General features: G+C 49.2%; 2 protein-coding genes and 1 long non-coding RNA gene across 15 annotated transcripts in view; 2 read left to right on the top strand and 1 right to left on the bottom strand.

Moving 5' to 3' along the window:
- Nucleotides 1-884: 884 nt before the first annotated feature.
- Nucleotides 885-8,084, bottom strand: LOC131807264 (uncharacterized). Of its 4 annotated transcripts, none has more exons than XR_009344366.1 (5): nucleotides 7,725-8,084; nucleotides 4,284-4,439; nucleotides 3,376-3,444; nucleotides 2,939-3,009; nucleotides 885-2,586 (listed from the first exon to the last, which is right to left on the bottom strand). It is a non-coding gene; the product is annotated as an uncharacterized LOC131807264 (long non-coding RNA). The 4 variants fall into 4 exon arrangements; XR_009344367.1 differs by having other exon boundaries at nucleotides 7,904-8,084; XR_009344368.1 differs by lacking the exon at nucleotides 7,725-8,084 and adding an exon at nucleotides 5,277-5,642.
- Nucleotides 8,085-8,121: 37 nt separating this feature from the next.
- On the top strand, nucleotides 8,122-15,694 carry LOC131807252 (intraflagellar transport protein 172 homolog). Of its 9 annotated transcripts, XR_009344349.1 has the most exons (9): nucleotides 8,122-8,256; nucleotides 9,068-9,182; nucleotides 9,732-9,835; nucleotides 10,933-11,075; nucleotides 12,182-12,250; nucleotides 12,983-13,126; nucleotides 13,314-13,401; nucleotides 14,426-14,640; nucleotides 15,542-15,672. XR_009344349.1 is itself a non-coding variant. In XM_059132414.1 (5 exons), the coding sequence occupies exons 2-5, from the start codon at nucleotides 9,129-9,131 to the stop codon at nucleotides 15,675-15,677; spliced, it is 549 nt and encodes a 182-aa protein (XP_058988397.1). In that variant the 5' UTR covers nucleotides 8,122-8,256; nucleotides 9,068-9,128; the 3' UTR covers nucleotides 15,678-15,694. The 9 variants fall into 9 exon arrangements, 4 of the variants coding, with proteins under 4 accessions (XP_058988397.1, XP_058988400.1, XP_058988398.1 ...); XR_009344348.1 differs by lacking the exon at nucleotides 13,314-13,401; XR_009344351.1 differs by lacking the exon at nucleotides 13,314-13,401 and having other exon boundaries at nucleotides 8,164-8,256; nucleotides 9,109-9,182.
- Nucleotides 15,695-16,063: 369 nt separating this feature from the next.
- LOC131807254 (intraflagellar transport protein 172 homolog) overlaps nucleotides 16,064-27,968 on the top strand; it is a 34,575-nt gene continuing 22,670 nt past the window's right edge. Inside the window, exons 1-9 of one of the 2 annotated variants that reach the window (XM_059132420.1) lie at nucleotides 16,064-16,153; nucleotides 16,796-16,921; nucleotides 17,006-17,122; nucleotides 17,447-17,730; nucleotides 18,648-18,712; nucleotides 18,894-19,074; nucleotides 19,292-19,401; nucleotides 19,515-19,644; nucleotides 19,754-20,187. In XM_059132420.1, coding sequence (XP_058988403.1) covers nucleotides 17,686-17,730; nucleotides 18,648-18,712; nucleotides 18,894-19,074; nucleotides 19,292-19,401; nucleotides 19,515-19,644; nucleotides 19,754-19,771 — 549 coding nt within the window. In that variant the 5' untranslated portion in view covers nucleotides 16,064-16,153; nucleotides 16,796-16,921; nucleotides 17,006-17,122; nucleotides 17,447-17,685 and the 3' untranslated portion in view covers nucleotides 19,772-20,187. Of the gene's footprint in view, nucleotides 16,154-16,795; nucleotides 16,922-17,005; nucleotides 17,123-17,446; nucleotides 17,731-18,647; nucleotides 18,713-18,893; nucleotides 19,075-19,291; nucleotides 19,402-19,514; nucleotides 19,645-19,753; nucleotides 20,188-27,968 lie in introns of those variants that run through there. The other variant, XM_059132419.1, reaches the window with a different exon arrangement.

The following is a 27,968-nucleotide window of genomic DNA, read 5'->3' as shown; positions in this document are numbered from 1 at the left end:
ATTTATATCTTCACATGAATTACGCTACAAGCCTGGAATCTGGGAGTTGAGAAAAGGACCTCAGAAAGCACCCGGCCACCCCGTCCCCCAGGACCACCACTGCATGTGCAGAGCTGCTCTTGAGGAATCCACAAGCCTTCCATGGAACATTCCAGCGACAGAAGCCTTCAGCTTCATCAAGAGGCCCACGCCAATGATGAAGTCAGCAGAGCTCCCCGCACCTGGCCGGGCACCAGCATCTCCAGGGGTGGTCTCAAAAATTAAGGGATTTCAGGGCCTCACCCCAAAGTGACAACATCCGAGCTCTCACACAAGTGCCTACGAATCTACTTTCTTCTTGCTTTAACACTCCTGAGGCTGAACATCCAGGGAACCACACCTGAGCACTATCGGTTTCACATGCTGATCTCTGGGATCAAAGCGGCCATCTACATAGAGAATAAGGCGGAGGTGATTGGGTGGAACAGAGTCCTCAGGAAAGGGGGACAGGGTGGGGTTTGAGTAGCCAGAGGGGGACCCAAGGGGAGCCTAGGATGACAAAGGAGAATGGTTGCTACAATAAGGGAGCTGGGCAAAGGGGAATCAGAGGCCACTCCGCACCCACGGCTCCTTTGAACAGATGCTTCTCTTTGGGGTCCGCATCGTCCCAACCCTATTCTATCTCCTGGGCCTTGTTTTCCTTGTCTCTCCATTCCTGTTTTGAATGTCTGCTTTCTGGTATTTGATGTGGCCTCTGTAAGCTGCCTTTAGTCCTTCCCGAAACAAGAGACTACATCAACCAGTGGACCAAAAAACGAAACAAAAACAGAAAAAAAAAACAGAACAAAACAAAAACCCACCAAAAACAAAATCCTCATAAGCTCAGGGACAGTGCGCATTTACTCTAATGTTCTGAGATGTGGTGAGCAAGACCATAGCCACCATGCCCTCCTCTTCGTGGCTGTAATGTAGATTTTGGTTTTGTTTGTTTGTTTTGTTTTGTTTTAAAGATTTTTATTTTTTTATTTGGCAGACAGAGATCACAAGCAGGCAGAGAGGCAGGTAGAGAGAGGGGAAGCAGGCTCTCTGCAGAGCAGAGAGCCCGATGCGGGGCTTGATCCCAGGACCCTGGGATCATGACCTGAGCCAAAGGCAGAGGCTTTAACCCACTGAGCGAGCCACCCACTCGCCCCTGTACTGTAGATTTTGACAGGTTTCCTCTCAGCCTCCCTCAGGGGCCTGGCCCGTCACTGCCTTTCATTACAGTGGGCTCACCTGGCCATGTTCACGGGGCTGAAACCAACCAGAACTGGTAAGAAGGTGCCTGGGCTGTCCATGCCGGAGTCCACCTGGCCTGCCACAAAGTGAGCCTGATGGCAGGGGGAGAAAAAGGGTATGATGAGAGCGCAGGGGTTACTCTAGTGTTTCCTGAGGCGCAGGACCATCAGATTCCCCCGAGTCCTTGTTAGAAATGCAGAGTTCCAGCCCCAGGGAAGATTTACTGGATCTGCCTTGGAAGGGGAAAGCTCCAGGCCTGTATTTTTAACATGGTCCACCAAGGAAATCCTCTGCATGGTAAAGTTTCAAAACTACTGGACTAAATTGTATGCTCCTTAAGGTCGGTGTCCTGCCCTTCTTGTGTGTCTCCTTCCGCATCTAGCATTGCTCGACCTGTTTCTCTTAGTGAATTGTTAGAATCAGTATACTGCAGTGGTGAGAGAAAATTGGGGACACCAGATCCAGTGCTTGGAATCTTGTTAAAATGCAGATTCAGACTCAGTAGGTCTTGGTGGGGGGCGAGATTCTACATTACTAGCAAATCTTTGGAGATACTGATGTTGCTAAGCAAGGACCATGCTTAAGTAGCAAAGGACAGGTCCAGGGGTCAGCTTCTTATGTAAAGAGCAAGAGAGTAAATATTTTAGGCTTTGGGGCCCCTGTGAACTCTATGCAATACCCAACCCTATCGTTGTAGCATGAAGTGGCCATAGATCTTATGTAAACACAAATGGCTGTGTCTCAATAAAACTTTATTTACATAAACAGGCAGCAGCATGATGGCCACTGTGGTTTGCTGACCCTGGGACTAGTCCATCTACCTTGCTTGTTGAATGGACTGACACACAGGTATTCTGGAATCGGATCCTTTCCCTGTCATTCCACATTCATGCAGCTGGGTCTCAATTAGTGAGAGTAAAATCAAAATTCCTTGCGTGAACCCTTTCTGTTTTCTAGTACCCACTTCCGCAATCTATTTTCCATGCTGTTCTGCCCCCACCCCCTTCCTCCCTGTAGAATGGATCCCCCCAGGCTGTCTTCACACTCACAGAGAGTCCCACCGAAATGCCAATGACAATCACCCTCTTCTTCCCAGCGACCACCTAGGAGAGGAGGGTGGGTGAGACAGTGCCACCAGGAGGATTCTAGGATACAAACCTATTGCATGGAGATGTCAGGGTCAGGACTGGGGAAGATAATGGGCTTTGGCTGGATGGGGACTTCAGTGTCCTCGTGAGAAGGAACAGACAGAGATGTCTGGTTGACTATCAGGGGAAAACACAGACCTTCTTCAGTTCTTCAATCCCCTCCCTAGATGCCACCATAGACCTAAGAGGACAGACTCAAAGTCAGTGGCACTGGTTGGAAAGCAGAAGATTATGGTATACTAGGGAAGAAAAGGGAATGCATTAAGAGAAGGGAATGATGGAAAGATATCATTGACTGAAACACCTACTATTTGCTGAACACCACAACAGACACTTTTTAGGGCTGGACACTCCAATTCCAACAAGGGCCAGACAGGTGACATGAGTATGTGAAATGGGCCGAGGATAAGGCAATAAGAAATAATGGCGACCAAAGCAAACTGGGCACGATCTCCACCTGAAAGCCTGAAAATTCTATTTCTAGAAAATACTATCCAGGCCAAAGAAAATATTCACAGGCCAATGTGGCTTACCTGTCACTGCTTGCAATGAGGTAGGTGTAGAGGTTTCTGTCCTAGACCTTTCAAAGCTGGTTGAAGGAGACCTGTCACCGGGGAAGGACACAGGTTAGTGATAAAAGTGAAGGGAGCGGTAACCTTAGATTTTGACAACTAGTGTGAGGATTCCCTCAGGCCAGCGCTTAAGCCAGTCCTGCTTGGAATTTGGCACGTCGAAAGCTACTTGCAGATGACAGCTTGGGGTGCATGGGATGTAGAGACACCCTCAATACATGGAGTGGGGCCCAGGTGGGTTCCGAAGATACGAGGTTCCACGGTGAGATCTGTCTTTGAGAAGAGAGGGAGCCAGGCCTCAAGAGGGCCACCTAGGAGCTTAGCTATGATGAGCTTTATGGTCCTGAGGGTTACCCCGAGAAGGCAGAGGAAGGAAAATCGGGGACCAGGATACTCACAGACATGAGAAACGCCATCCTGCCAGAGCTGCCCCCTCCACTCAGCACCACCAGCTCCCCCTCAGGTTCCTGAGAAAGAAAAATTCCCAGTGTCGCCAAGGCCTAGCTCCTAGCTCAGCTTGGGGGAAGCACATTCCTTCTTTGTCAGCAACAGAAGAACTCCTGGGGAGACTCCTTAACCCTCCTTAACCACACAAGGGAACAGAAAGATGCCTGGATTTGAGAACGAAACTTCATTCTGACTCCTAAATCTGGCTTAGCTACTTACTCCAACCTTACTCATTCCGGAAAGGACGGAGAGCAGCTTTGTCATCCAGCAATCACTCAATAAAAAGCAGTGCTACCCAGCAATTATTAGCTGGATATATTTGGGCAAGCTACTGTGATTGTCCTTTGTTTTCCTATCTGAAAAAAAAAAATGGAAACAATCACACTCATTTCACAGGTTTTTGCAAAGGTAATGAGTGTGAAAGCACAATGTCAATTACAGAGTGTGAAGTAGATAATAGTTATTATAATTACTGTTGATTAATAAGATGACAATAAAGAGGCCAGAGGGAGGACTGGGAGAAAGGAGAATGGAGATGGAGTAAAATGAGAAGTGGAAGCCAAGAAAAGAGATCAAGTGGGGAGGGAGAGAAGTTAGGGGGGGAGGAGACAGAGAGACTGTACCTTCAGCACTTCCTGCACTTTGCCAGCCACTTGGACCATGGTGGTCAGAACTGATTCACTATACAGTCTCTGTAGGGAGCAGGTGGGAATCAGAAGCCAAGAAAAGGACAGTGGATTTGGGGGAGGGGGAGGAATGAATGGTGTGGTGGAGGGGCTCTCAGGTCTCAAACACGAAGGACCATTGGCATGGAGCTGGCGTCTTTATTTTCAGTGTCCAGGGGATGGGTCTGGGTTACCTAGTCTGTGGGCATGACTTGCCGCTCCTCCTGGAAGATCTCAGCATCACATTGTCCCAGCAATGGAACAATTTCCTCGGCATCTGCTTTGTCGAGGTCCTGGGTCAGTGGGTTTGACTCCTCTGTGATTGGCAGGGCTGCCTCATACCCAGACCTCTAGAGGGAAGGGAGCACAAGAATGCAGACAGGAAGCCCAGGCCTCGCTCACGCCTCTGGATCTGGAGGTGGGAGCGGCAGCAGGCACAAGGTTTGGGGACACACACACACACACACACACACACAGCATCCAAGGATTTAGCCTGAACTTGGTACTCTGGGCCTAAAGGGGAAGGTCAGGAAGGAAGATGGGAAGGAGGAGAGGGAAAACAGAAACCCAGGGTGGAGGGAAGTCCAGAAGAGAAATGATTCTAGGAATCAGTGCAGAAGACCAACATGGAGAAGGTGGGATGAGGGAGTCTCACCTCCCACTTGCCAGGCTCTGGGGTCTCAATCGCGTGTTGAAACCATTTTGTGCCTGGCATGGTCTCATGCTCTGGACACCCTGTCGTACCTCCATCTTCAGCTACACAAACGCTTCTGTCACGCTAACTCTGCTTCCAGCTGGCGGGGGCCTGATCTGAGCCACAGTGATGATTAACCCAGGTACCCTGGCCTCTCCGAGCACCGCCCCCTCTGAGTATCTCTCCCCACACCCTTTCCCTATCAGTGGGCCCCCATCCCTCTGGGCACCCCAGGGAAGCTCTAGGGCTCCCTCTTTGCATACATGCACACTGCCCAGCCTCTGTTTTGCCCCATGAAGGGGCAAACCTGAGGTTCATTACTCTTAACCTTTGGAAATAAAGACCTCTTCTCCAGAGGACCTGGAGCTCAGAAGTGCAGGGTAATACCCAGTCCCATGACAATGAGAATCCCTGAGCAGAGGATTCTTCTGGGACAAGGATGAAACAGCAGGCCAGAGATCAGGGTCCTCAGGGACAGCAGAGGTCAGAGGACCTGAGCCGTGGCTTGATCACATGTCCAGAACACACAGTACTCCGGGCCCCTCTTGCTCCATTTCACTCTTTCATCTCCGAAGGAAGGTAACAGAAGCTTTGGAGCCCCAGGGGGACACACGCTGAACTGAAATTTACGGGAAAAAAGTGCCACAGAAATAGAAATGCTGCAATGAGAATTAGAAACCAAAGTATCTGCCCTAAATACATGAGCCAACAGTTATTTACACTGAACAATGCACTTTTCACATGCAGTATCTCACTGGGTGCATTCCCACTAAGGAGACCACACTGACACCCTCGTTTTACAGATGGTAAAGCAGAGGCTCAGAGAAGTTAGGTCGTTGCTGAAGATCAGACAGTTGACAGCAAGGGGACTCCCACCATGTTGTTACTCCAGATCTCATGAAATAGTTTACGGATTTATGTTGGTTAAACGAATGAAGTAACTAACACGCTGGTGCAAATTCATGATAATCCCTCGCTCACACAGTGTCATAAGATTTATAAAGACATTCCCCAACATTATCTCACTGGATCCTGCCAACAGCCCTATGAGGTTCTGGACGCTCTGGTTTTAGGAAACCTGACACTTAGACGACGAATTTCTGCACACCAGGCAGGAAGAAGAGCTAAAAACCATAGGTTGCTGCTCTTTATTTAGACTTCCCCGCTATATACCCAGCCTGCTGTCTTAACCGCTGGACTCCAGCTCTTCCTGTGCCCAGACCCCTAGGTGACGCTCAATAGATATTTGTTTAATAAATTAAAGAATGAATGAGAGCGAAGAGAACCAATATCAGATTACCAATGGGGAAGAGATTTAAAAGCTGACGCAGTGTACAAGTGGAGATTTTACATCAATTATCTCGCCACACTGTCCCCTCCGGCAGGGGAAGTGGGATTCCTCCTCCCAACTTGGCTAATTCTACCCGGGCAGGGAAGGGGCCCTCCCGGGAGCCCGAGTCCCTCGCACCTGCGCATCTCTCTACGCCCCCCCCCCCCCCGCCCCCGGCAGGCTGCTTGGACGGAGCCAGGATCAGAGGAAAGGGGACCGGGGAGGCCGCCAATGGGAGGGTCGTGGGAGGAGCCCCGGGAGAACGGGGTCGGGGGAGGAGGGGAGGGGGATGACGGCGGCAAGAACCCCGGCGGGGCGGGGCGGGCCGGCACGTCCTGGTTCAGCTGCGGCGGAGCAAGCGGGGCCAGCTCTGCAGAAGGCGGCGGCTAGAAGGCCGGGACGGTCACATCCCGCTGCAGGGGCCGGCGGAGCGGCCTCACGGCCTCCCGCACCGGGACTCCGGCCAGCGGCCAGGCCGCGCCGGCACCGACCCCCGCTCAGGGAGAGACTACGCGGCCCGTCGGAGCTCTGGGGTCCCCCGCAGCCCCGCGGCCCGCTCCCGCTGCGCCTCCGCCTGCCCTCTGCCCGCGCTGTATGTATGAGTGAGGAAACCGAACTCAAAAACAGATGCACTAACACCCTGGGGATGGGGACAGGGTCAGGGAGAGCCTCAGTTGGTGATCTGCCCAAGACTGAAGGATCCCGTAATCTCCTAGAGGGTAATGACACTCCCACAATCTCTGTCTGCCTCTGTCTCGCTGATTCGGTCAAAGTCAATAATAACTGTAAAGTGTAAATGACTTTATATTCACTCTCTGCCACTATATCCAGAGGAGGAGGATGGAAATAAAACTGAAGGGTTGGAACTCCCCTGTCAAAAGACTTATACTTTGGGCTCTGGGGCTACTTCCTTCCTGTGAAAATAGAGGCTTTCCTCTACTGTTTCCTAAATTCCAAAGGGGGGTGGAGGGGATGGTGCCAGTGAGAGAAAAACCACTGTTTTTCCAGAGGAAACCACTGATCTTTCCAGAGCAGGTGTATGAACGCTCCTTTTCTGCATCTCAGCCTCTCTGGCATGTTCCAAGAATTTAGACCAGTAATTCTGAAAGGGACCCCAATCCAAACAGATCAAGAAGTCATTATCCTTTTTACCTCACCAAGCTCCAATCCCACGTATCACAAGACTTAACTTCATCCTATCAGATAAGCCCCGTTCTCATTTGCCCTCCCCCTTGAACCACAAAAGCATCCAGATCTGGGCAGCAGTCTTTGATCCACTGCTACCCAGTTCTGCAGTAGTACCTCTCACTGGCCACTGGCGCGGAAACACTCACATCGCAGACTCTGGACACCTCATCTCTTGGGATGGAAGTGGCACGGGGTATAGAAGCATGGCATAGATATAGGGAGCTACGAGTTCAGAATATAAAGGCTGTTTCAATGCATCAGCTCTGGGTTGAATCCCAGTTACATCCTTTCTGTTCATTTGTTAAGGGACCCCTCTAATCCCGAGTCTCCTGGCATGAGAAATGGAACTAATAATGCCATCCCCTTCAAAAGCTGTCTTTGAGATTAAATGACATAATGCATCTACAACCTTTTGCACGGTACCTGGCAGACGCATCCTGAGGAATCGGTTAGCTATCATTATTAGCCTTGTGATACCCCGTGCACATCATAGAGCCTATCTGGATTCAACCCGGGCTGCTGCAAAACGTATGAAAGCAACCGCCCTGCCTTCCTCCAGGGTCGTAAGTATTAAAAGAAGTATTCAGCCACACTTCACTCACAATCCAGGCGGGAGGAAGACCGCGACCCATAGGACCTCGAGTTTGCGGAGGGCTCGTGGGCGTGGCTTCAGCTTGAGTTTGCATGCGACGACAGGATTGGTTGAAGAGAGGATTCGCGTCCTCTCGGCCCCGCCCTAGACGTCACGGCGCCTGCGCACGTTCTCTCTGCTTCACAGCGAAGCTATGTGGTGACTTTGCGAAGTGTGTCTCGCTGTACTCGCGTCAGCGGCAGTCGCTGCGGCAGCGTTACGGGTTGTCTAGGTAACCACGGGAGTTGTCGCTGATTGGTGGCATCCGAGAGACAGGTGTTCGTCTGGCAGTTGAAGCACCTGAGGACGCTGCTGAGCCCTCAGGTGAGGAGTTGCGTGCCTCTTCCCTCCCCCGCCAGCCTTAACGTTCCCAGAGAAGTGGGGGGAACTGAAATCTCACGATGGTGAGCGCCTACTGTATGCGGAATCTCTGCTCGGTCGGTAGTGTGCAGTAGCAGGACGGACCGCTAACCGCGGTAGCTTTCGTCCGTTTCCTTTGACATCAGTTGTGTACGAGGCCCCGTGCTGGGCGCACATGGAAACAGCGAACCTATGTCTGCGCCCAGATAAACGAGCGCTTTAGGTAAAAGCCCCCAAGACGGAGTGCGGAAGACCTCCCGTTCGTTCTGATGATGCAGATCTCAGATTCGGAAAAGGCTGGGCACCGGGAGAGGAACCATGCTGAAGAGAGGCTGGGTTTTGGAGCTAGGAGACCAGCACTCAAGCCATAGTGCCAGCTGCACTTTCAATAAATGGTCCAATCCCGCTGACCTGAAGCCCTGGGCACACAGTCTCTGAGCGCCCACCCAGCGGCTTCATTGGGAAAATGGGAGTAACAATGATAGCAACCTGAGGGGGTTTGGGGGAAGAGTTCGCAAAAGCCTTCGCGAACTAAAAAGCCCTGTAGAATCTGATAGACGAGAGAGAACATTCAAAATAAAAAGGATAGACTCAGACAAAGCTAATGATAGTATCTGCCATTAGTGAATGTTTGCTATGTAGCCAGACAGCATCATTTAAAGAGTTAGGATTGTGGTTTGTGGAGTCAGACATACGGGGATATAAATCTTGGTTCCACCCCCTTACGAATGTGTATGTAAATTTGAGCCAATTACTTAACTTTTCTGAACCTCAGGTTCCCCATCTGTAAAATATGCATAATCATCTCTGTCTCAGCGTTATGAAGTAAAAGGACAATGCATATTGAGCATCTATCAAACTGCCTAGTCTATGGAAAGATCTTGTTAAAGGTTAGTTTTTATTATTCTACTCCCGGTCCCCATTGAATCCTCATGCAGTGCTATGAGGGATGAGGAAGACTTCACAGTGAATGTGGTATTAGGAGAATAGAGGGAAATTAGAACAAAAGAGAGAAGTGCTCATTGCTCAGGAAACTGCCCCCGAAATTGTAATTTAAAAATTCCTTTACCCTAATGGAATAATTGGAAGTGAAAATCCCCTTCAGTCTTTCAAAATAGGATGTCATGATACAGGGTAGAGCAAAGGCCCAGGATTGGCAAAATGATGAAGGAAGATGATGAGCTAGGAAACGAGGAACCCTCAGGCCTTCAAACCTAATTTAATCAAGCGGTGGTTGGGGGGGTAAAGGTGGTGGTGAGGCTGTTTTCTGACTCTGAGGATTTTGATGGGGGGAGGGGGAAAAAAGGCCTTTTAAACCTGGGACTTTGGAGGTACCTGGGTTAGGAGTGACAAGTAACAAAGTTTCAAACCAGAGCTCTGGAGCCCTAGTAATTAATCACACAATTGGCTAATTTAGAGGCTAAATGTTTTATTTCAAGGAGGGAAGTACCTAGTGAAGAACCGTTGAGGACCAGGTGGTGGACAGAGGTGGAAGAGAATAGTCGACTGGGAGATGATCACTTCAAAATTGGACATCTGAGCAGTGCGTACTTTGGGGGGGGGGTGATTAAAAAAAATAAGCTGGTGGCACTTTCATCTTAAATCTCAACTCTGATTGTTTTACTCCCCATTCCAGAACTTTCACTGTCTTTTTCCTACCAAATAAGCCTAAACACCTTGGCCAAATTTCAAAGTTTTTTTGCGCTGGCCTCCCTGTTTTTCCTGCCTTACTTCTTCTGTTCTAGTTGCAAGATAGTTTCAGCTGTATTAAATTACTGTCTCTTAATGAGATTTGCCTTTGCTCCTATCATTCCTTCTTCTTCAGATAACTTCCCCTATTTAACTACATCCAATTCTTCAAACCTTAAAGTTGGTCATTTAAACATAAAACGATTTCAGATTTCAGGCTTCCCCAAACTATCATCGTGCTTTGTACAGGCCTCTCTAATGGGATTTTTCCTGTTTGCACATGTTATTAGCCTGGGGACAGGGACCGTATTTTGCTCTTTGTCTTCCTCTCAGCCCCTGACTACATGCCTTTCTCAGTGTGGTATTCAAAAAATATTGAATGAGGAGTGCTTGGGTGGCTAACTCATGAAGTGTCTTCAGCTAGGTCATGATCCAGGGTCATGGGATTGAGTCCCACATTGGGCTCCCTGCTCACTGGGAAGCCTGCTTCTCCCTCTTGCTCCCCCTTCTTGTGTTACCTTTCTCGCTGTCTCTCTGTCAAATAAATAAATAAAACCTTTAAAAAATAATATTGAATGAAAAAAATGTATATATTGAAAAATGTATATATTGAATGAATGGCCGAATACCAGAACCTATTAAAAAAGAAGAAACTTATCAGACCAATTGATTTTATTTCAGTTGAGCTATGAGGGAGCAAGGCCATTGCAAGGGCACATCAGTACACTTGATTCTGCATGTCACCTCCAAGTGTATTTGCATTATGGGTTTCTAAAGCACCTTGTTCTCCTGGGCCAGAGTTTTATAGCCTTGGAGACCAGGATGCATCTTTTGTTTTAAGGACTATGATGTGGAGATTTGACCAAAGTCACAGTAGAGCTAATGGACCCAAAATTATTTGTCACTCTAGACGAACAGCTGCGCTTATTTTTGACGCCTCTGCCTCTGCAGGATGGAGCTGCAAAGGTGATCTGCATGGCTTGGTCCCAGAACAATGCCAAGTTTGCGGTCTGCACAATGGACCCAGTGGTGTTGCTATATGATGACATGGGGAGCGGAGAGACAAATTCCCCACCAAACCAGCTACCTTGAAGGTGAAGGGAGTACTCTGTGTGTCAACCTGTTCATGGGGTCTTAGGAATCTGGAAAACTTCCTAACTAACTTCCCCAGCCATCTGCCTAGGAAATGGCCTGCCCCATCTTTTCTCAGGATAAATCCCTCACGCTCAATACAGTCACACAAACACCTTTTCTTCCCTTTTCTCTACCATGTGTGCTCATGACTTTTGTTTTTCTTTTCCATTTTTAACTCGTAGTATGGCAGGAAGAGCTATATGGTGAAGGGCATGGCTTTTTCTCCCGATTCCACTAAAATTGCCATAGGACAGACCGACAGCATCATCTGTGTGTACAAGATAGGCGAAGATTGGTGAGGATAGAGACTGGGAGGTGGGGGTGACCTGGAAAAGAAGGGGAAGGCAGGAAGAAATGTCTCACTGGGGAAAGGGGAGAAGAGAAGGTGATGGTCCAGGCTGGGACGTGGAGGGCAAAGGCCTTCCCGAGTCTGTTGCTGATTCCCTATCTGTGCCTGCCTCGTGTTGTGAGATCCCATCCCTGGGGGAATCAGCCTAAGGTCAGCATGAGGACCTGTGATGGGAGCCCTTGGTGACACAGCATCTTTGTTCCTGTTCTAAAACTGCTCGGGCTCCATTTTATGCCTCCTTTCAAGGCTCTTATGGCAGGGTAGGCAACATTAGGGGGAGCAGGGAACGTATCAGGTCTTTCTTCCCTTCTCCCAGCATCACGTGTGGCACTTTCTTTATGAAAGTGTTTTTAATGTGTTTTCCCTCCTTTTATTTGGCAGGGGTGACAAGAAAGTCATCTGTAACAAATTCATCTAGACGGTAAAGTTCAGACCTTTCTCGGGGAGATTTGGATGAGCAAACCTATATCAATATGGCTACCTGTAAATGTAACCGGAAGTTGCATTTTTCACTTGTCCATCTGACCTTTCCAGCTGAGAGGATGGAGGATGGTGCTGCGTGGCTGCCCCTCCTCCTTGCTTTCCCCCGTGAGCCTGGCTGTGTCCTCTTCTCCGCTTAGGCGACTGGGGCGATGGCAAGTGGCAGGGGTTCAGTTTGTTATAAGTGCGCTGGGCGACATGGACAGGGTTATCCTTTTCATGATTTCCTCCTTGCAGAGTGCTGTCACCTGTCTGCAGTGGCCAGCAGAGCGGCACATCATTGTTTTTGGACTGGCTGAAGGGAAGGTAAAGGAGGAAGAGAAACACAGGAGAGGCTGTGGGTGGGGATAACGGTTCTGGAGAGAGAAATACAGTTAAATGTCTCCCTTAGGGTCAAGTTATATATTGGGGGAGAAAATGGAAGGACCGTTTTTTTGTTATTTCTTTTTCTTTCCTTAGGATCTGGGTGGGATTGAAAGGAACCTTGTATCCATTTTCCCATTTTCAGGTTTCTTTAGAAAACACTAAAACTAATAAATCATCTACCATCTATGGGACAGATTCTTACATGGTATCACTGACAACAAAGTGAGTAAGGAAGAGCAGTATCCCAAGCTGAGAGACATAGGAAGAAGCGATGGGGAAGTCGGGACTGGGAGACTATAATATGGAAGATGGGGAGGACTGGTAGCAGGGAGCCCAGGTAGGGTAATCTTTGACATAGAAGTGTGATTTCTTGGTGAGACAGAGTAATGAATTTATTTCATTTGAGCTATGAGGGAGCAAGGCCATTGCAAGGGCCCATCGGTCCACTTCATTCTGTGAGTCACCTCGAAGTGTATTTGCATTATGGGTTTCTAAAGCACCTTGTTCTCCTGGGCCAGAGGTTTATAGCTGTGGAGACCAGGGTGCATCTTTTGTCTTAAGGACTATGATGTGGAGAATTGACCAAAGTCACAGTAGAGCTAAAGGAACCAAAATTCTTTTGTCACTCTAGACGAACAGCTGCGCTTATTTTTGCCCCCTCTGCCTCTGCAGGATGGAGCTGCAAAGGTGACTTGCATGGCTTGGTCCCAGAACAATGCCAAGTTTGCGGTCTGCACAGTGTACCGAGTGGTGGTACTATATGATGAACATGGGGAGCGGAGAGATAAATTCTCCACCAAACCAGCTGACATGAAGGTGAAGAGAGTACTCTGTGTGTCAACCTGTTCATGGGGTCTGTAGTCTCATTGGAGACTATAATATGGAAGATGAGGTGGACTGGTAGCAGGGAGCCCAGGTAGGGTAATGTTTGACACAGAAGCAGGATTTCTTGGGGAGACAGAGTAATCTCTTCCTTTTCCTTTTAATTCACTCACTTGTTTAGTTCCTCTGGGAAAGGAATTCTCTCTGGTCATGCAGATGGCACCATTGTTAGGTATTTCCTCGAAGATGAAGGCTCTGGAGAGTCACGGGTATGACGAAAGGATGCTGTGAGATGAGGGTAAAGAAATCCAAGAACCCTCCTAGGGGAGGTTGAACATTAAGATTGAGGTGGTTGGCGGGGGCACATTTAGATGCATTCACAGAGAAGATTTTTATTCGGGAGGTCACAGCTTAATGTTTGTGGGCAATGAGGAATGGAGGGGATAGGATTCTGAGAGTAAGGGAAAGTGAAAATTATTATCTATGTAAAAAGTGTATTTATATGTATAAATCATTTAAAAAAGTCATTCTCAAGAGAGGAAAGGGAAAAGGTGGGGGATACAAGGAATGTTTATGTTTTACTTGATGTAATTCTCTATTGTTTGAAGAACTTTCCTTAAGAATTACTCATAGAGGGGTGCCTGGCTGGCTCAGTTGGTGGATCATGTGACTCTTGATCTCAGGGTTGTGAGTTTGAGTACCACATTAGGTGTAGAGATGCCTTAAATAACTAAAATTTAAAAAGAAAGAAAAAGAAAGAAAGTAACCCCTTTCTGCCTGGATGGCTTTCTACAAACTAGGAAAATTCTGGCCTAGCCTACAGCACTCTCCTCCTGAAACTAGAGAATCTCTTCTTCCCTTTTGACTCCAACCTAAAAATATGACATTAAAGGCAGGAAAGAGAAATTCGTACTTTATTGGAAGCCAAAAGAGTTTAAAAAAAAAGAATTACTCATGTAATAATTAAATTTATTTCTTCTGTAAAGAAAGAGTTGTATGCTCCATGTGGACCTACCCAGGGGGCCTTATCGGTGTTTACTAAAGAACTCAACATACAAGCCTTTTGAGGTTTCCTCTTGCGGACAATGTCAGATGTGTTTGTGTGTATGTCATACATACGTGTGTAAGAGTATAAAACCTAACGACAGTTTGTGAAGTTGTCTAGATTAGGATGTGCTTGGGTGGGAAAATGTTGGAAGATTTATACAGGATATAAATTTTTCCTAGAAAGGAAGAACCTCTGGCTGAGACTGTCAGAGTCAGAGCGATTGGAACCCTTTACTTCTGTCTTAGGGGAAGTCGGTTATCCACCCATGCCCGCCCTATGCCTTGGCTTGGGCAACCAACAGCATCGTGGCTGCAGGCTGTGATCGCAGAATTGTAGTCTATGGAAAGGAAGGCCACGTGCTACAAACTTTTGATTACAGCCGTGACCCTCAGGAGCGGGAGTTCACCACCGCTGCTGCAAGCCCTGGGGGCCAGTCTGTTGTGTTGGGAAGTTATGACAGGTGGGTCCCTTTCCATATGCATCTTCTGCCTACTTTCCCTGTGTACACTTGCTCTAGCCCACTTATTTTCAACCAGACTGGGAGAATGGTTGGAAAGCAAGTATAGGTTTGAAGAGATCCTCAGGTTTTAATTCACTCACTTCCCTTTTCCTGCTCCCACCATCTGTTGGGACTCTGGCAGTTCCACAATACACCAGGATTTTGTGTCTCTGTGCCTCTGCCTGGGACTCCACAGTGGAATTCATCTCCACTCTCTTTGTATTACCGTTACCTCTTTTCAGACCACTAGCTCAGTGTTTGTCACATGATATTATACTTTTGTGTTTATAGTTAACTGGCTAAACTGAAATGCCCATGAAAAGAGGGCCTATTCGCTTTTGTTTTTGTTTTTTTTTTTTTTTTGAAATCTCCGGTGGCTAAATTAGCATGCAGTACATAATGTATGCTTAAGTGTTTGGTGAAGGAAGGAAGGAAGGAAGGGATGGATGATGGAAGGGTGAATTAAATAAATAAAATAAATAAAGGGCCCCGGTCCCCTCACATCAGCTTTATTAGTCCTGTCCTTTTATCCCCTTCGATGTCATCTGGGTCTCTTCCTTCGGTTTTCTGTTTCTTTTTCTTTCTTTCTCCCTTGCTAACAGCTCATTTTTCTCACCAGCCATGATCTCCTTTTGTTTTCCCCACTCCTATCGCTCTCACCCCATTTTACTTTTGGCTTGATTTTCCCACCTTCCTTCCTTTGAACCTTTGTGTCCTCTCCTATGAGATTCCCTAGCATGTGTGTTCTCTCTCACTTCCTCTCTTCTCTACTACAGCGAGACTCATTGCCTTCTGTTACGCACCCATTTCCACCCTTTTGCTCAGTTTCCATCTCTTCTGAAATCCACCTCCTTAATTTCAGACTTCGGGTACTCAACTGGAGCCCTCGAAGAAGCATCTGGGAAGAGGCAAAGCGCAAGGAGATTGCCAACGTATATACCGTCACTGCCTTGGCCTGGAAACGGGATGGCTCGACTCTGTGCGGTGCGTTTTACTAGTAATCCCTTTCTGCCTGGGTGACTTTCTCCAACCTAGGAAAAATCCGGCCTTACCCTAAAGCACTCTCCCTGAAACTAGAGACTCTCCTCTTCCCATTGACTTCAACCTAAAAATAGGACATTAACGGCAGGAAAGAGAAATTCACACTTTATGGGAAGCCAAAAGAGACAAAGAATTCTGTAGGCGGGGCTGATTTCTCCGTTTCCTCCCATCACTATCCTGGCGTCCTGTGAGTGCCACCTCTTTCCATCTGGTACTTCCCCAAACTGCCAGCCCTTTTACTGCCAACTCTGTCCTAGATTCTAGAACTTGGGTTTCAAGGGTGTCTCCAGATATCCTTCTGATGCCTGTTACCTTTTATGTTGTCGCTTTCCCTTCTAGGGCACACTCTGGTGGAGTGCAACAGTTTGACTGCTGCCTCTGGAGAAGCATTTACAAGAATGAGTTTGAGTTGACATGTGTGGGACCTAGCCAGGTCAGCAGCTGATAGCCTGCTGCACCAAAATCTCCTTCTGGACACTGCCACAGTGCCAAATTGAACCCCTGGCAGAGCTGTTCTGGAGAACAGAGTGTATCAGGCAACTCTTTGGCAACTTTCCTGCTATAGCCCTTCCCGTTTATTGTAAGAAAAGATTTAAACACCAAATTGACGGGGTACAGAGATCGCCACTTCCATCTTCCTGGTTTAAAACTTTACTACCTGGGGCGCCTGGATAGCTCAGTCTTAAATGTCAGACTCTTGATTTCAGCTCACGCCATGATCTCAGGCTTGTGAGATCAAGCACCCCGAGGGGCTCCATGCTGGGCATGGAGTCTGTTGAAGATTCTCTCTTTCCCTCTCCCTCTGCCCCACCCGTGTCTCCATCCCTCTCTAAAACAAAACAGAAAAAGCTTTATTACCTGTATGTGGTTAACTGGAGAGTTTAGAATTACGCAGGTGCATGACATTGCTTTAGGGCCTCTGAACTCACCGTGTTTGACATTGCAAGGTAATTTCTTAGTTCCTGAGCCCACTTTTCTGTTTTCTCTCCCTCTGTCCTTTTTTCCTTCCATTTATTATTCATTGGTTCTTTCATTCTTTTTCTCTTTTTTAAAATTTTGTTCACTTATTTGACAGAGTGTCCGCACAGGAGCAGGGGAACGCCAGAGGGAGAGGGAGCACAAGCTGGATGATGATATGATCCGCCTGGTAGGGAAGCACCACCCAGATCTCCTCAGTGACACACACCTACGCCTGGGCAAGGTGAGCCCTTCTCCGGTCTCGGCCATCTCTTCCCCGAACAGGCCCCATGTCCCCCTCGCCCCATCCTGACCCTCCTTTCGCCAGGAGCTGGAGGCTGAAGGCCGACTGCAGGAGGCCGAGTATCACTACCTCGAGGCTCAGGAGTGGACGGCAACAGTGAACATGGACCGGTCCAATGGGCTTTGGCAGGAGGCCTACCGGGTAAGGAGTCCAGGACACTCTGTGGACACGCCCGTCCCTCTTCCCCACTCTCAAGTGACGCATTCTGAACTGGTCGTGGGTCTCTTTGAAAAACACCCATACCGACAGGCAAAATTTCACATGCGGTAGGAGGGGTCTGTGGACTACCTGAAGTCCATCCTTGGACCCTGAGCAGGCTAAGGCTAACAGACCCCAAAACTGAGCCGTATCCCTGTTCTAGTAGAAAGACCTGACCTTTGTCAACGTTGCAGTCCGGTCAGAGAGGGGAAGGGAGCAGCCCTGTGGCCCTGCATGGGAGGATTGCCAAATGGCTTTGCTTCACAGGTTCCCAAGGCTCACAGAGGAGCTGATGCCCACAAGCACGTGGCCTATCTGTGGGCAAAGAGCCTGGGAGGAGCATCCTCAGTGAGACTGCTCACTAAGCTCGGACTCCAGGCAGCTGCCGTGGACCACGCCGCCGACCACTGATGAGGCCCCACGGCTTCTCTCCACTGGACCCTTTCGAGACAGAGCCTCTACATAGACAAGGAAAACGGCTGTATAGCTGAGAAGTGTTTCTGAAAATGGAGGCAGGAGTGAAGAAATCCTTGGAAGAACGTGATGGAGAGGCAAGGAATGAATCAGTAGCTCTGCCCCTGTTCCCCGGGGCCTCAGAACAGTGTTTAGCTGTTCTAAGAAGATGGAAAGTGATCCGCGTTTTTCCTTCTTTTTCAAAAAGACCTTTTTAAGCAATTACTATAGCCAGTGTGGGGCTTGAACTCAACCTCAGATCAAGGGTCCCTCATTCTACAGACTGAGCCAGGCAGGTGCCCCAGAGAGAAGAGCTTTTAAAGTGAAGGTGCACTAAGCCAGTAATTGACTTCTGAGTAACAGAAGTGGGCTTCTGTTAAATGCAAAAAGAGCTTTACTTAAGCAAATGTTACAAAGACCAGTAATAATCCTGCATGGAGTCAGATGGCTGAGGGTAGTCAATGTTTTAGAGAGACAGTTTTTCTGCTAGTATAAATGTGGCTCAGGAGGAAGTGGTGGAGAACCCAGAGCCCTCGCTCCCGAGGCAGAGTAGTGCTGGGAGGCTCACTGCGGTCCCCTGCCTCGCGCCCATCCCATTCCTTTATGCCCACTGGTCGCAGGAAGCACAGGCTTTTCCAAGTGTCCCCTGACCCCGTCCTCCTTTACGTGTCTGTGTGCTTCTGTGTCACTTCACATGGGTTGTCTTCTCAGTCTGTCCTTTCCCTCCCCTGGCCCCGTCTCTACCCTATTTGTTTTCTCTTGCCCTGCTCCGCCTCTTATAAAATGAAAGTACTGAGTAGGCAGACCTTACCTACACCTTCCATTTCAGCTCATTTGAATTTGCTTTTGAACTCTCCCGGCTGGCCCTCAAGCACAAAACCCCTGAGATGCATCTCCCATATGCTATGTACCTGCTCCTCCTCCCTTGCTTTTAACCTGGACCTCCTCCTGTCTCCCGGCTGCCATGATGGCAATCTGCTTCTGATCGTGTGCGGCTGCCCTTCTGTCCCTACAGGGTAAATTTGAAGAGGCCAAAGCTGAATTCATCAGGGCTGGTACGCCCAAGGAAGCAGTCCTCATGTGAGTTACCCGTCAATTCCTTACACCCGTCCTCCCAACCGCAGCCCCAGGACCTGGCATGGCCACCTTCACCTGAACCTAGTACCAATAAATCTTCTACCCCCTCTGATATGGCTGTCTGTCTCCCACTATTGAGGCCTCAGTCCTGTGCTGAGCCTCCTGTGTCCTCTTCTGGGAGCAGATTCGTCCATAACCAGGCCTGGGAAGCAGCTCAGCAAGTGGCCGAGGCCCACGATCCTGACACTGTCGCCGAGGCGCTTGTGGGGCAGGCCCGGGGGGCCTTGGAGGAGAAGGACATTCAGAAAGCAGAAGGGCTGCTGCTTCGGGCCCAGAGACCGGGCCTGCCCTTCAATTATTATGAGGTAGGGCAAGAGAATGTAAGAACCCACAGAGCACTACACTAACCAATACTACTGGGAAAGATCCAGAGAGTTAGCACTGGAGAGGGGGAAGGAGACAAGGAGGAGAAGAGAGGTGCAAGGACCTAGGGATCCGTGGCCCATAGTATAGAGCACCTGTGTGGCAGTGGGAAGGTGTCATGCCGGCCTCTGCCTTCCTGATACCTGGAAATCTGAGCAGGAGGCTGGATTATGGAGCGACGCTCTGTGGATCTACAAGGGCTATGTGCGGGGTCAGCTGGAGGTTCTGAGGGAAGAGTATGAGCGGGAGGCTACCAAGAAAGGGGCCAGGTATGACGCCAGGAAGCAGCAAGTGTGGGCAGGGCTGGAGCTTGGGTCACAAGGTGTGCACGGGATAGGCCACGCTGCCCAGCTTGTCCTGGTCACGTGTACTCTCATCTCAGGGGCATGGAGGGGTTCGTGGACCAAGCTCGCCAGTGGGAGCAGGCTGGAGAGTATAGCCGTGCCGTCGACTGCTACCTCAAGGTGCGGGGCTCAGGCAGCAGCAGCCTGGTGGAAAAGTGCTGGATGAAGGTGAGGTGGGCTCCACCCTTCCTGGCCGCCCACTTCCCGGACCGCCCTCACAGCCAGCATTCCTCCTCAGACATTGCTTTTTCCTCCTGGGCCTCTCATTTTCACTCAGGCGACAGGTACCTGCTGAGTGCTTGCTAGATGCTAGAGCCAGAACTATGAAAACTATAAAAGGGGATCTGAGGCAGAACGCCTAACAGACTGAAATTGGGGGAAGTTGGACACCACTGTGGCTCAGCTAATTGAGTACCTCGGTGAAGATAAAGGATGTGATTTGAAGTGGAGTTCAGAGGCCGGTGAGGTCCCGACTGAGAGGGAGGGAGGCTCTGTGAGGGAGGGGGCAGACCTGGGACCAGAGCTGGAAGGGCAAATCCAGAGGCCGGAGCTGGGGCCAGAAGGAAGCCAGGAAGAAAGCAGAGTCTCCTCCTCTAGATGAAAGCTCCTAAAGAGAAGAATCTAGCCGGTTAAGCCAAGTCAGTAGGTTTCATCAATTCCTAAACATATATATAATCACATTTTATTATCTTAGAAATTGGGTTGCATATCAAGTTTTATATATTTTTTCAAATTTTTATTTATTTATTTGACACAGAGAGAGAGATCACAAGTAGGCAGAGAGGCAGGCAGAGAGAGAGGGTGAAGCAGGCTCCCTGCTGAGCAGAGAGCCTGATGCAGGGCTCCATCCCAGGACCCTGAGATCATGACCCAAGCGAAGGCAGAGGGTTAACTCGCTGAGCCATTCAGGCGCCCCTGCATGTGAAGTTTTAAATGATGTATCTGGGGTACCTGGGTGACTTGGTGGGTAAAGCATCTGACTCTTATTAATTTTCGGCTCAGCACGTGAACTAGGATTGTGAGATCAAGTTCTGCATTGGACTCTGCACTGGGTGCGGATCTGCCTTAGATTCGCTCTTCTTCTCCCTCTGCCACACCCCACTCGTGCTATCTAAAACAAAGTAAATGATGCATCTTTGATTCAGAGAAATACGGTATTAGGAGTTTGAGGGGGATGTGGATTCAGAGCTGCAGATCCTAGGTCTCAAGGTCTGCATCTGCCTGGCAGCTTCCTAGGGGGCTGTGGCTTGAGTGACACAACTCCTTCCTCTGAGACCCCGCCAAGGGAAGCTGTAGGTGGGGTTTAGAGCCCCAAGCATGGCTTCAGGGCCCCTTCCTCCTGTTCCATCCCTTTGCGCGACACCCAATATCCCTTCAACCTCAGTTCCCCCCTCCAGCACGACGAGTGGGCTTTCTAGGTGGAGATCAATTATCGCCCCTTTATTTACTTAGAGAAATTACAGACCCATTCCCACTTCCCTTCTGCCAGGTGGAGCGGCATAGAGGCTCTGAGTGCTGAGGGTGCTGGTATCAAAGGCAGTGGCCAAGCAGGAAAGAAGCCACCAAAGGGGTAGGTCGGTGAAGGCTTGATCCAGTCAGTGAATAATGGGGACGAATCTCTTCTCATTTGTTAGCTGCAGGCCTCTAAACTTGGCCTGTTTTGGAGTATTTTGTGTGTGGTCCCTAGGAGACGTGTTTGAGGAGCCCTTGCAATTTTCAGACAGATCATGTCTGAGCCACTCCCTGGGGCAGCTGTGTTGGAGTCTCTCCTTAGCGGGACTGTGATGGGTTCTCGCAGAGAGATGCGTTTTCCCACACCAACTGTATTGGCCCCTTTGAGACTGGTTCTGTTGGTTCTCTCAGAATGACTGTCTCTGTTCCTCTCAGAGGGACTGCGTCGATTTCTTTCAGAGGGACTACAGTGAGTTCTCTCTGAGAAACTGCGACCATCTTCTCAGAGGGTCTGTGCTGTCTTCTTTCAATAGGGCTATGTAGACTCACCTCCAAGACATGGAGATTGATTTTCCCACATGAACTGTACTGGCCCCTTTTAAATTGGTTCTGTTGGCTCTGCTCAGAATGACTGTGTCTGTTCCTCTCAGAGGGAACGCATCCATTTCTTTCAGAGGGACTACAATGATTTGTCTCTGAGGAACTGCAACCACTCCTCTCAGAGGGCCTGTGCTGTCTTCTCTCAATAGGGCTGTGTCTTCTCACTTCCAGGGACTGATATCGGTTTTCCAACACCAACTGTACTGGCCCCTTTCAGACTGGTTCTGTTGGCTCCTCTCAGAATGACAGTCTCTTTTCCTCTCAGAGGGACTGTGTCCATTTCTTTCAGGCGGACTACCATGAGTTCTATCTGAGGAACTGCGACCACTCCTCTCAGAGGACCTGTGCTGTCTTCCCTCAGTAGGGCTGTGTTCTTTCACCTCCAAGACATGGAGATAAGTTTTCCCACATGAACTGTACTGGCCCCTTTCAAATTGGTTCGGTTGGCTCTGCTCAGAATGACTGTCTCTGTTCCTGTCAGAGGGACTGCGTCCATTTCGTTCAGAGAGACTACAGTGAGTTCAATCTGAGGAACTGCGACCACTCCTCTCAGAGGACCTGTGCTGTCTTCCCTCAGTAGGGCTGTGTCCTCTCACCTCCAAGAAACGGAGATAGGTTTTCCCACATGAACTGTACTGGTCCCTTTCAAATTGGTTTCTGTTGGCTCTGCTCAGAATGACTGTGTCTGTTCCTCTCAAAGGGACTGCTTCGATTTCTTTCAGACGGACTACAGTGAGTTCTATCTGAGGAACTGCGACCACTCCTCTCAGAGGGCCTGTGCTGTCTTTCCTCAATAGGGCTGTGTCCTCTCACTTCCAAGCGACTGATATGGATTTTCCAACACCAACTGTACTGGCCCCTTTCAGTCTGGTTCTATTGTTTCTGCTCAGCATGACTATCTCTGTTACTCTCAGTGGGACTGCGTCCATTTTTTTCAGAGGGACTACAGTGAGTTCTATCTAAGGACTGCGACCACTCCTCTCAGAGGACCTGTGGTTTCTGCCTCAGTAGGGCTGTGTTCTCTCACCTCCAAGACATGGAGATAAGTTTCCCACATGAACTGTACTGGCCCCTTTCAAATTGGTTCTGTTGGCTCTGCTCAGAATGACTGTGTCTGTTCCTCTCAGAGGGACTGCGTCCATTTCTTTCAGACGGACTACAGTGAGTTCTATCTGAGGAATTGCGACCACTCCTCTCTGAGGACCTGTGATGTCTTCCCTCAGTAGGGCTTTCTCCTCTCACCTCAAGACACGGAGATAGGTTTTACCAAATGAACTGTACTGGCCCCTTTCAAATTGGTTCTGTTGCCTCTGTTCAGAATGACTGTCTCTGTTCGTCTCAGACGGACTGCTTCCATTACTTTCAGGCGGACTACCGTGAGTTCTCTCTGAGGAATTCGACCACTCCTCTTAGAGGACCTGTGCTGTCTTCTCTCAATAGGGCTGTATCCTCTCACTTCCAAGGGACTGAGATGGGTTTTCCCAAACCAACTGTACTGGCCCCTTTCAGACTGGTTCTGTTGGTTCTGCTCAGAATGACTGTCTCTGTTCCTCCCAGAGGGACTGCGTCCATTTCTTTCAGAGGGACTACAGAGAGGAACTGCGACCACTCCTCTCAGAGGGCCAGTACTGTCTTCTCTCAATAGGGCTGTGTCCTCTCACACCAACTGTACTGGCCCCTTTCAGACTGGTTCTGTTGGTTCTGCTCAGAATGACTGTCTATGTTCCTCTCAGAGGGACTGCATCCATTTCTTTCAGAGGGACTACAGCGAGTTCTCTCGGAGGAACTTCGACCACTCCTCTCAGAGGACCTGTGCTGTCTTCCCTCAGTAGGGCTGTGTACTCTCACCTCCAAGACACGGAGATAGGTTTTCCCACATCAACTCTACTGGCCCCTTTCAAATTGGTTCTGTTGCCTCTGCTCAGAATGACTGTGTCTGTTCCTCTCAAAGGGACTGCTTCGATTTCTTTCAGACGGACTACAGTGAGCTCTATCTGAGGAACTGTGACCACTCCTCTTAGAGGGCCTGTGCTGTCGTTCCTCAATAGGGCTGTGTCATCTCACTTCCAAGCGACTGATATGGATTTTCCAACACCAACTGTACTGGCCCCTTTCAGACTGGTTCTATTGTTTCTGCTCAGAATGACTATCTCTGTTCCTATCAGTGGGACTGCGTCCATTTTTTTCAGAGGGACTACAGTGAGTTCTATCTGAGGACTGCGACCTCTCCTCTCAGAGGACCTGTGCTTTCTGCCTCAGTAGGGCTGTGTCCTCTCACCTCCAAGACATGGAGATAAGTTTTCCCACATAAACTGTACTGGCCCCTTTCAAATTGGTTTTGTTGGCTCTGCTCAGAATGACTGTGTCTGTTCCACTCAGAGGGACTGCGTCCATTTCTTTCAGACGGACTACCGTGAGTTCTATCTGAGGAATTGCGACCACTCCTCTCGGGACCTGTGATGTCTTCCCTCAGTAGGGCTTTCTCCTCTCACCTCCAAGACAAGGAGATAGGTTTTCCCACATGAACTGTACTGGCCCCTTTCAAATTGGTTCGGTTGGCTCTGCTCAGAATGACTGTCTCTGTTCCTCTCAGAGGGACTGCTTCCATTTCTTTTAGGCGGACTACAGTGAGTTCTCTCTGAGGAACTGCGACCACTCCTCTTAGAGGACCTGTGCTGTCTTCTCTCAATAGGGCTGTGTCCTCTCACTTTCAAGGGACTGAGATGGGTTTTCCCAAACCAACTGTACGGGCCCCTTTCAGACTGGTTCTGTTGGTTCTGTTCAGAATGACTCTGTTCCTCTCAGTGTGACTGCGTCCATTTCTTTCAGAGGGACTACAGTGAGTTTCTCTGAGGAACTGAGACCACACCTCTCAGAGGACCTGTGCTGTATTCCCTGAGTAGGGCTTGTCCTCACACCTCCAAACACCGGAGATAAGATTTCCCCCATGAACTGTACTGGCCCCTTTCAAATTGGTTCTGTTGGCTCTGCTCAGAATGACTGTGTCTATTGCTGTCAGAAGGACCGCATCCATTTCTATCAGAGGTACTACAGTGATTTCTCTCTGAGGAATGGTGACCACTCCTCTCAGAGGGCCTGTGATGTCTTCCTTCAGTAGGGCTGTGTCCTCTCACCTCCAAGACACGGAGATAATTTTTCCGACATGAACTGTACTGGCCCCTTTCAAATTGGTTCTGTTGGCTCTGCTCAGAATGACTGTGTCTGTTCCTCTCAGAGGGACTGCGTCCATTTCTTTCATTTGGACTGCAGTGAGTTCTATCTGAGGAACTGCGACCACTCTTCTCAGAGGACCCGTACTGTGTTCCCTCAGTAGGGCTGTGTCCTTTCACCTCCAAGACACGGAGATAAGTTTTCCCACATGAACTGTACTGCCCCCTTTCAAATTGGTTCTGTTGGCTCTGCTCAGAATGACTGTGTCTGTTCCTCTCAGAGGGACTGCGTCCATTTCTTTCAGACGGACTACAGTGAGTTCTATCTAAGGAATTGCGACCACTCCTCTCAGAGGACCTGTGCTGTCTTCCTTCAGTAGGGCTGTGTCCTCTCACCTCCAAGACATGGAGATAAGTTTTCCCACATGAACTCTACTGGCCCCTTTCAAATTGGTTCTGTTGGCTCTGCTCAGAATGACTGTCTCTGTTCCTCTCAGAGGGACTCCGTCCAATCTTTCAGAGGGACTACAGTGAGTTCTCTCTGAGGAACTGCGAACACTCCTCTCAGAGGGCCTGTACTGTCTTCTCTCAATACGGTTGTGTCCTCTCACACCAACTGTACTGGTCCCTTTCAGACTGGATCTGTTGGTTCTGCTCAGAATGACTGTCTCTGTTTCTTTCAGAGGGACTGCGTCCATTTCTTTCAGAGGGAATACAGTGAGTTCTCTCTGAGGAACTGCGAACACTCCTCTCAGAGGACCTGTGCTGTCTTCCCTAAGTAGGGCTTGTCCTCACACCTCCAAACACTGGAGATAAGATTTCCCACATGAACTGTACTGGCCCCTTTCAAATTGGTTCTGTTGGCTCTGCTCAGAATGACTGTGTCTATCCCTCTCAGACGGACCGCATCCATTTCTTTCAGAGGAACTACAGTGATTTCTCTGAGGAATGGCGACCACTCCTCTCAGAGGGCCTGTGCTGTCTTCCCTCAGTAGGGTTGTGTCCTCTCACCTCCAACACACAGAGATGGGTTTTCCAATATGAACTGTACTGGCCCCTTTCAAATTGGTTCTGTTGCCTCTGCTCACAATGACTGTCTCTGTTCCTCTCAGAGGGACGGCGTCCATTTCTTTCAGAGAGACTACAAGGAGTTCTCTCTGAAAACTGCGACCAATCCTCTCAGAGGGCCTGTACTGTCTTCTCTCAATAGGGCTGTGTCCTCTCACACCAACTGTACTGGCCCCTTTCAGACTGGTTCTGTTGGTTCTGCTCAGAATGACTGTCTCTGTTTCTTTCAGAGGGACTGTGTCCATTTCTTTCAGAGGGACTACAGTGATTTCTCTCTGAGGAACTGCGACCACTCCTCTCAGAGGACCTGTGCTGTCTCCCCTAAATAGGGCTTGTCCTCACACCTCCAAACAACGGAGATAAGATTTCCCACATGAACTGTACTGGCCCCTTTCAAATTGTTTCTATTGTCTCTGCTCAGAATGACTATCTCTGTTCCTCTCACTGGGACGGCGTCCATTTCTTCAGAGGGACTACAGTGAGTTCTATCTGAGGAACTGCGACCACTCCTCTCAGAGGGCCTGTGCTGTCTTCTCTCAATAGGTCGGTGTCCTCTCACTTCCAAGGGACTCCGATGGGTTTTCCCACACCAACCTTACTGGCCCCTTTCAGACTGGTTCTGTTGGTTCTGCTCAGAAAGATATCTCTGTTCTTCTCAGTGGGACTGCGTCCATTTCTTAGAGAGGGACTACAGTGAGTTCTATCTGAGGCACTGTGACCACTCCTCTCAGAGGATCTCTGCTGTCTTACCTCAGTAGGGCTGTGTCCTCTCACCTCCAAGACACGGAGATAGGTTTTCCCACATAAACCGTACTCGCCCCTTTCAAATTGGTTCTGTTGGCTCTGCTCAGAATGACTGTGTCTGTTCCCTTCAGAGGAACTGCGTCCATTTCTTTCAGACAGAATACAGTGAGTTCTATCTGAGGAACTGCGACCACTCCTCTCAGAGGGCCTGTGCTGTCTTCTCTCAATAGGGCTGTGTCCTCTCACAGCCCCTATACTGGCCCCTTTCAGACTGTTTCTGTTGGTTCTGCTCTGAATTACTGTCTCTGTTCCTATCAGAGGGACTGCGTCCATTTCTTTCAGAGGGACTACAGTGAGTTCTCTCTGAGGACTGCGACCACTCCTCTCAGAGGACCTGGGCTGTCGTCCCTAAGTAGGGCTTGTCCTCGCACCTCGAAACACCGGAGATAAGATTTTCCACATGAACTGTACTGGCCCCTTTCAAATTGGTTCTGCTAGCTCTGCTCAGAATGACTGTGTCTGTTCCTCTCAGATGGACCACATACATTTCTTTCAGACGTACTACAGTGATTTCTCTCTGAGGAACTGCGACCACTCCTCTCAGAGGGCCTGTGCTGTCTTCCCTCAGTAGGGCTGTGTCCTCTCACCTCAAAGACACGGAGAAAGTTTTCCCACATGAACTGTACTGGCCCCTTTCAAATTGGTTCTGTTGGCTCTGCTCAGAATGACTGTGTCTGTTCCTCTCAGAGGGAATGCGTCCATTTATTTCAGACGGACTACAGTGAGTTCTATCTAAGGAATTGCGACCACTCCTCTCAGAGGACCTGTGCTGTCTTCCTTCAGTAGAGCTGTGTCCTCTCACCTCCAAGACATGGAGATCAGTTTTCCCACATGAACTGTACTGGCCCCTTTCAAATTGGTTCTGTTGGCTCTGCTCAGAATGACTGTCTCTGTTCCTCTTAGAGGGACTCCGTCCAATCTTTCAGAGGGACTACAGTGAGTTCTCTCTGAGGAACTGCGACCATTCCTCTCAGAGGGACTGTACTGTCTTCTCTCAATAGGGTTGTGTCCTCTCACACCAACTGTACTGGTCCCTTTCAGACTGGTTCTGTTGGTTCTGCTCAGAATGACTGTCTCTTTTTCTTTCAGAGGGACTGCGTCCATTTCTTTCAGAGGGATTACAGTGAGTTCTCTCTGAGGAACTGCGACCACTCCTCTCAGAAGACCTGTGCTGTCTTCCCTAAGTAGGGCTTGTCCTCACAACTCCAAACACCGGAGATAAGATTTCCCACATGAACTGTACTGGCCCCTTTCAAATTGGTTCTGTTGGCTCTGCTCAGAATGACTGTGTCTATCCCTCTCAGACGGACCGCATCCATTTCTTTCAGAGGAAATACAGTGATTTCTCTGAGGAATGGCGACCACTCCTCTCAGAGGGCCTGTGCTGTCTTCCCTCAG

The sequence above is a fragment of the Mustela lutreola genome, chromosome 9 (genome assembly GCF_030435805.1).
Source record: "Mustela lutreola isolate mMusLut2 chromosome 9, mMusLut2.pri, whole genome shotgun sequence".
Taxonomy (NCBI): Eukaryota; Metazoa; Chordata; class Mammalia; order Carnivora; family Mustelidae; genus Mustela; species Mustela lutreola.
The sequence above is the reverse complement of the archived record's forward strand: the minus strand, read 5'-3'. Positions and strand labels throughout refer to the sequence as shown.

What these genes read in the sequence shown, in the direction of transcription:
- LOC131807252 (XM_059132413.1), top strand. Translation starts at nt 12,014, where the DNA reads ATGGTGCTGCGTGGCTGCCCCTCCTCCTTGCTTTCCCCCGTGAGCCTG. An exon ending in TTGGACTGGCTGAAGGGAAG is followed by an intron (nt 12,251 to 12,982) that starts GTAAAGGAGGAA and finishes CTGCCTCTGCAG; the next exon opens with GATGGAGCTGCAAAGGTGAC. An exon ending in CCAAACCAGCTGACATGAAG is followed by an intron (nt 13,127 to 14,425) that starts GTGAAGAGAGTA and finishes CTTCTGTCTTAG; the next exon opens with GGGAAGTCGGTTATCCACCC.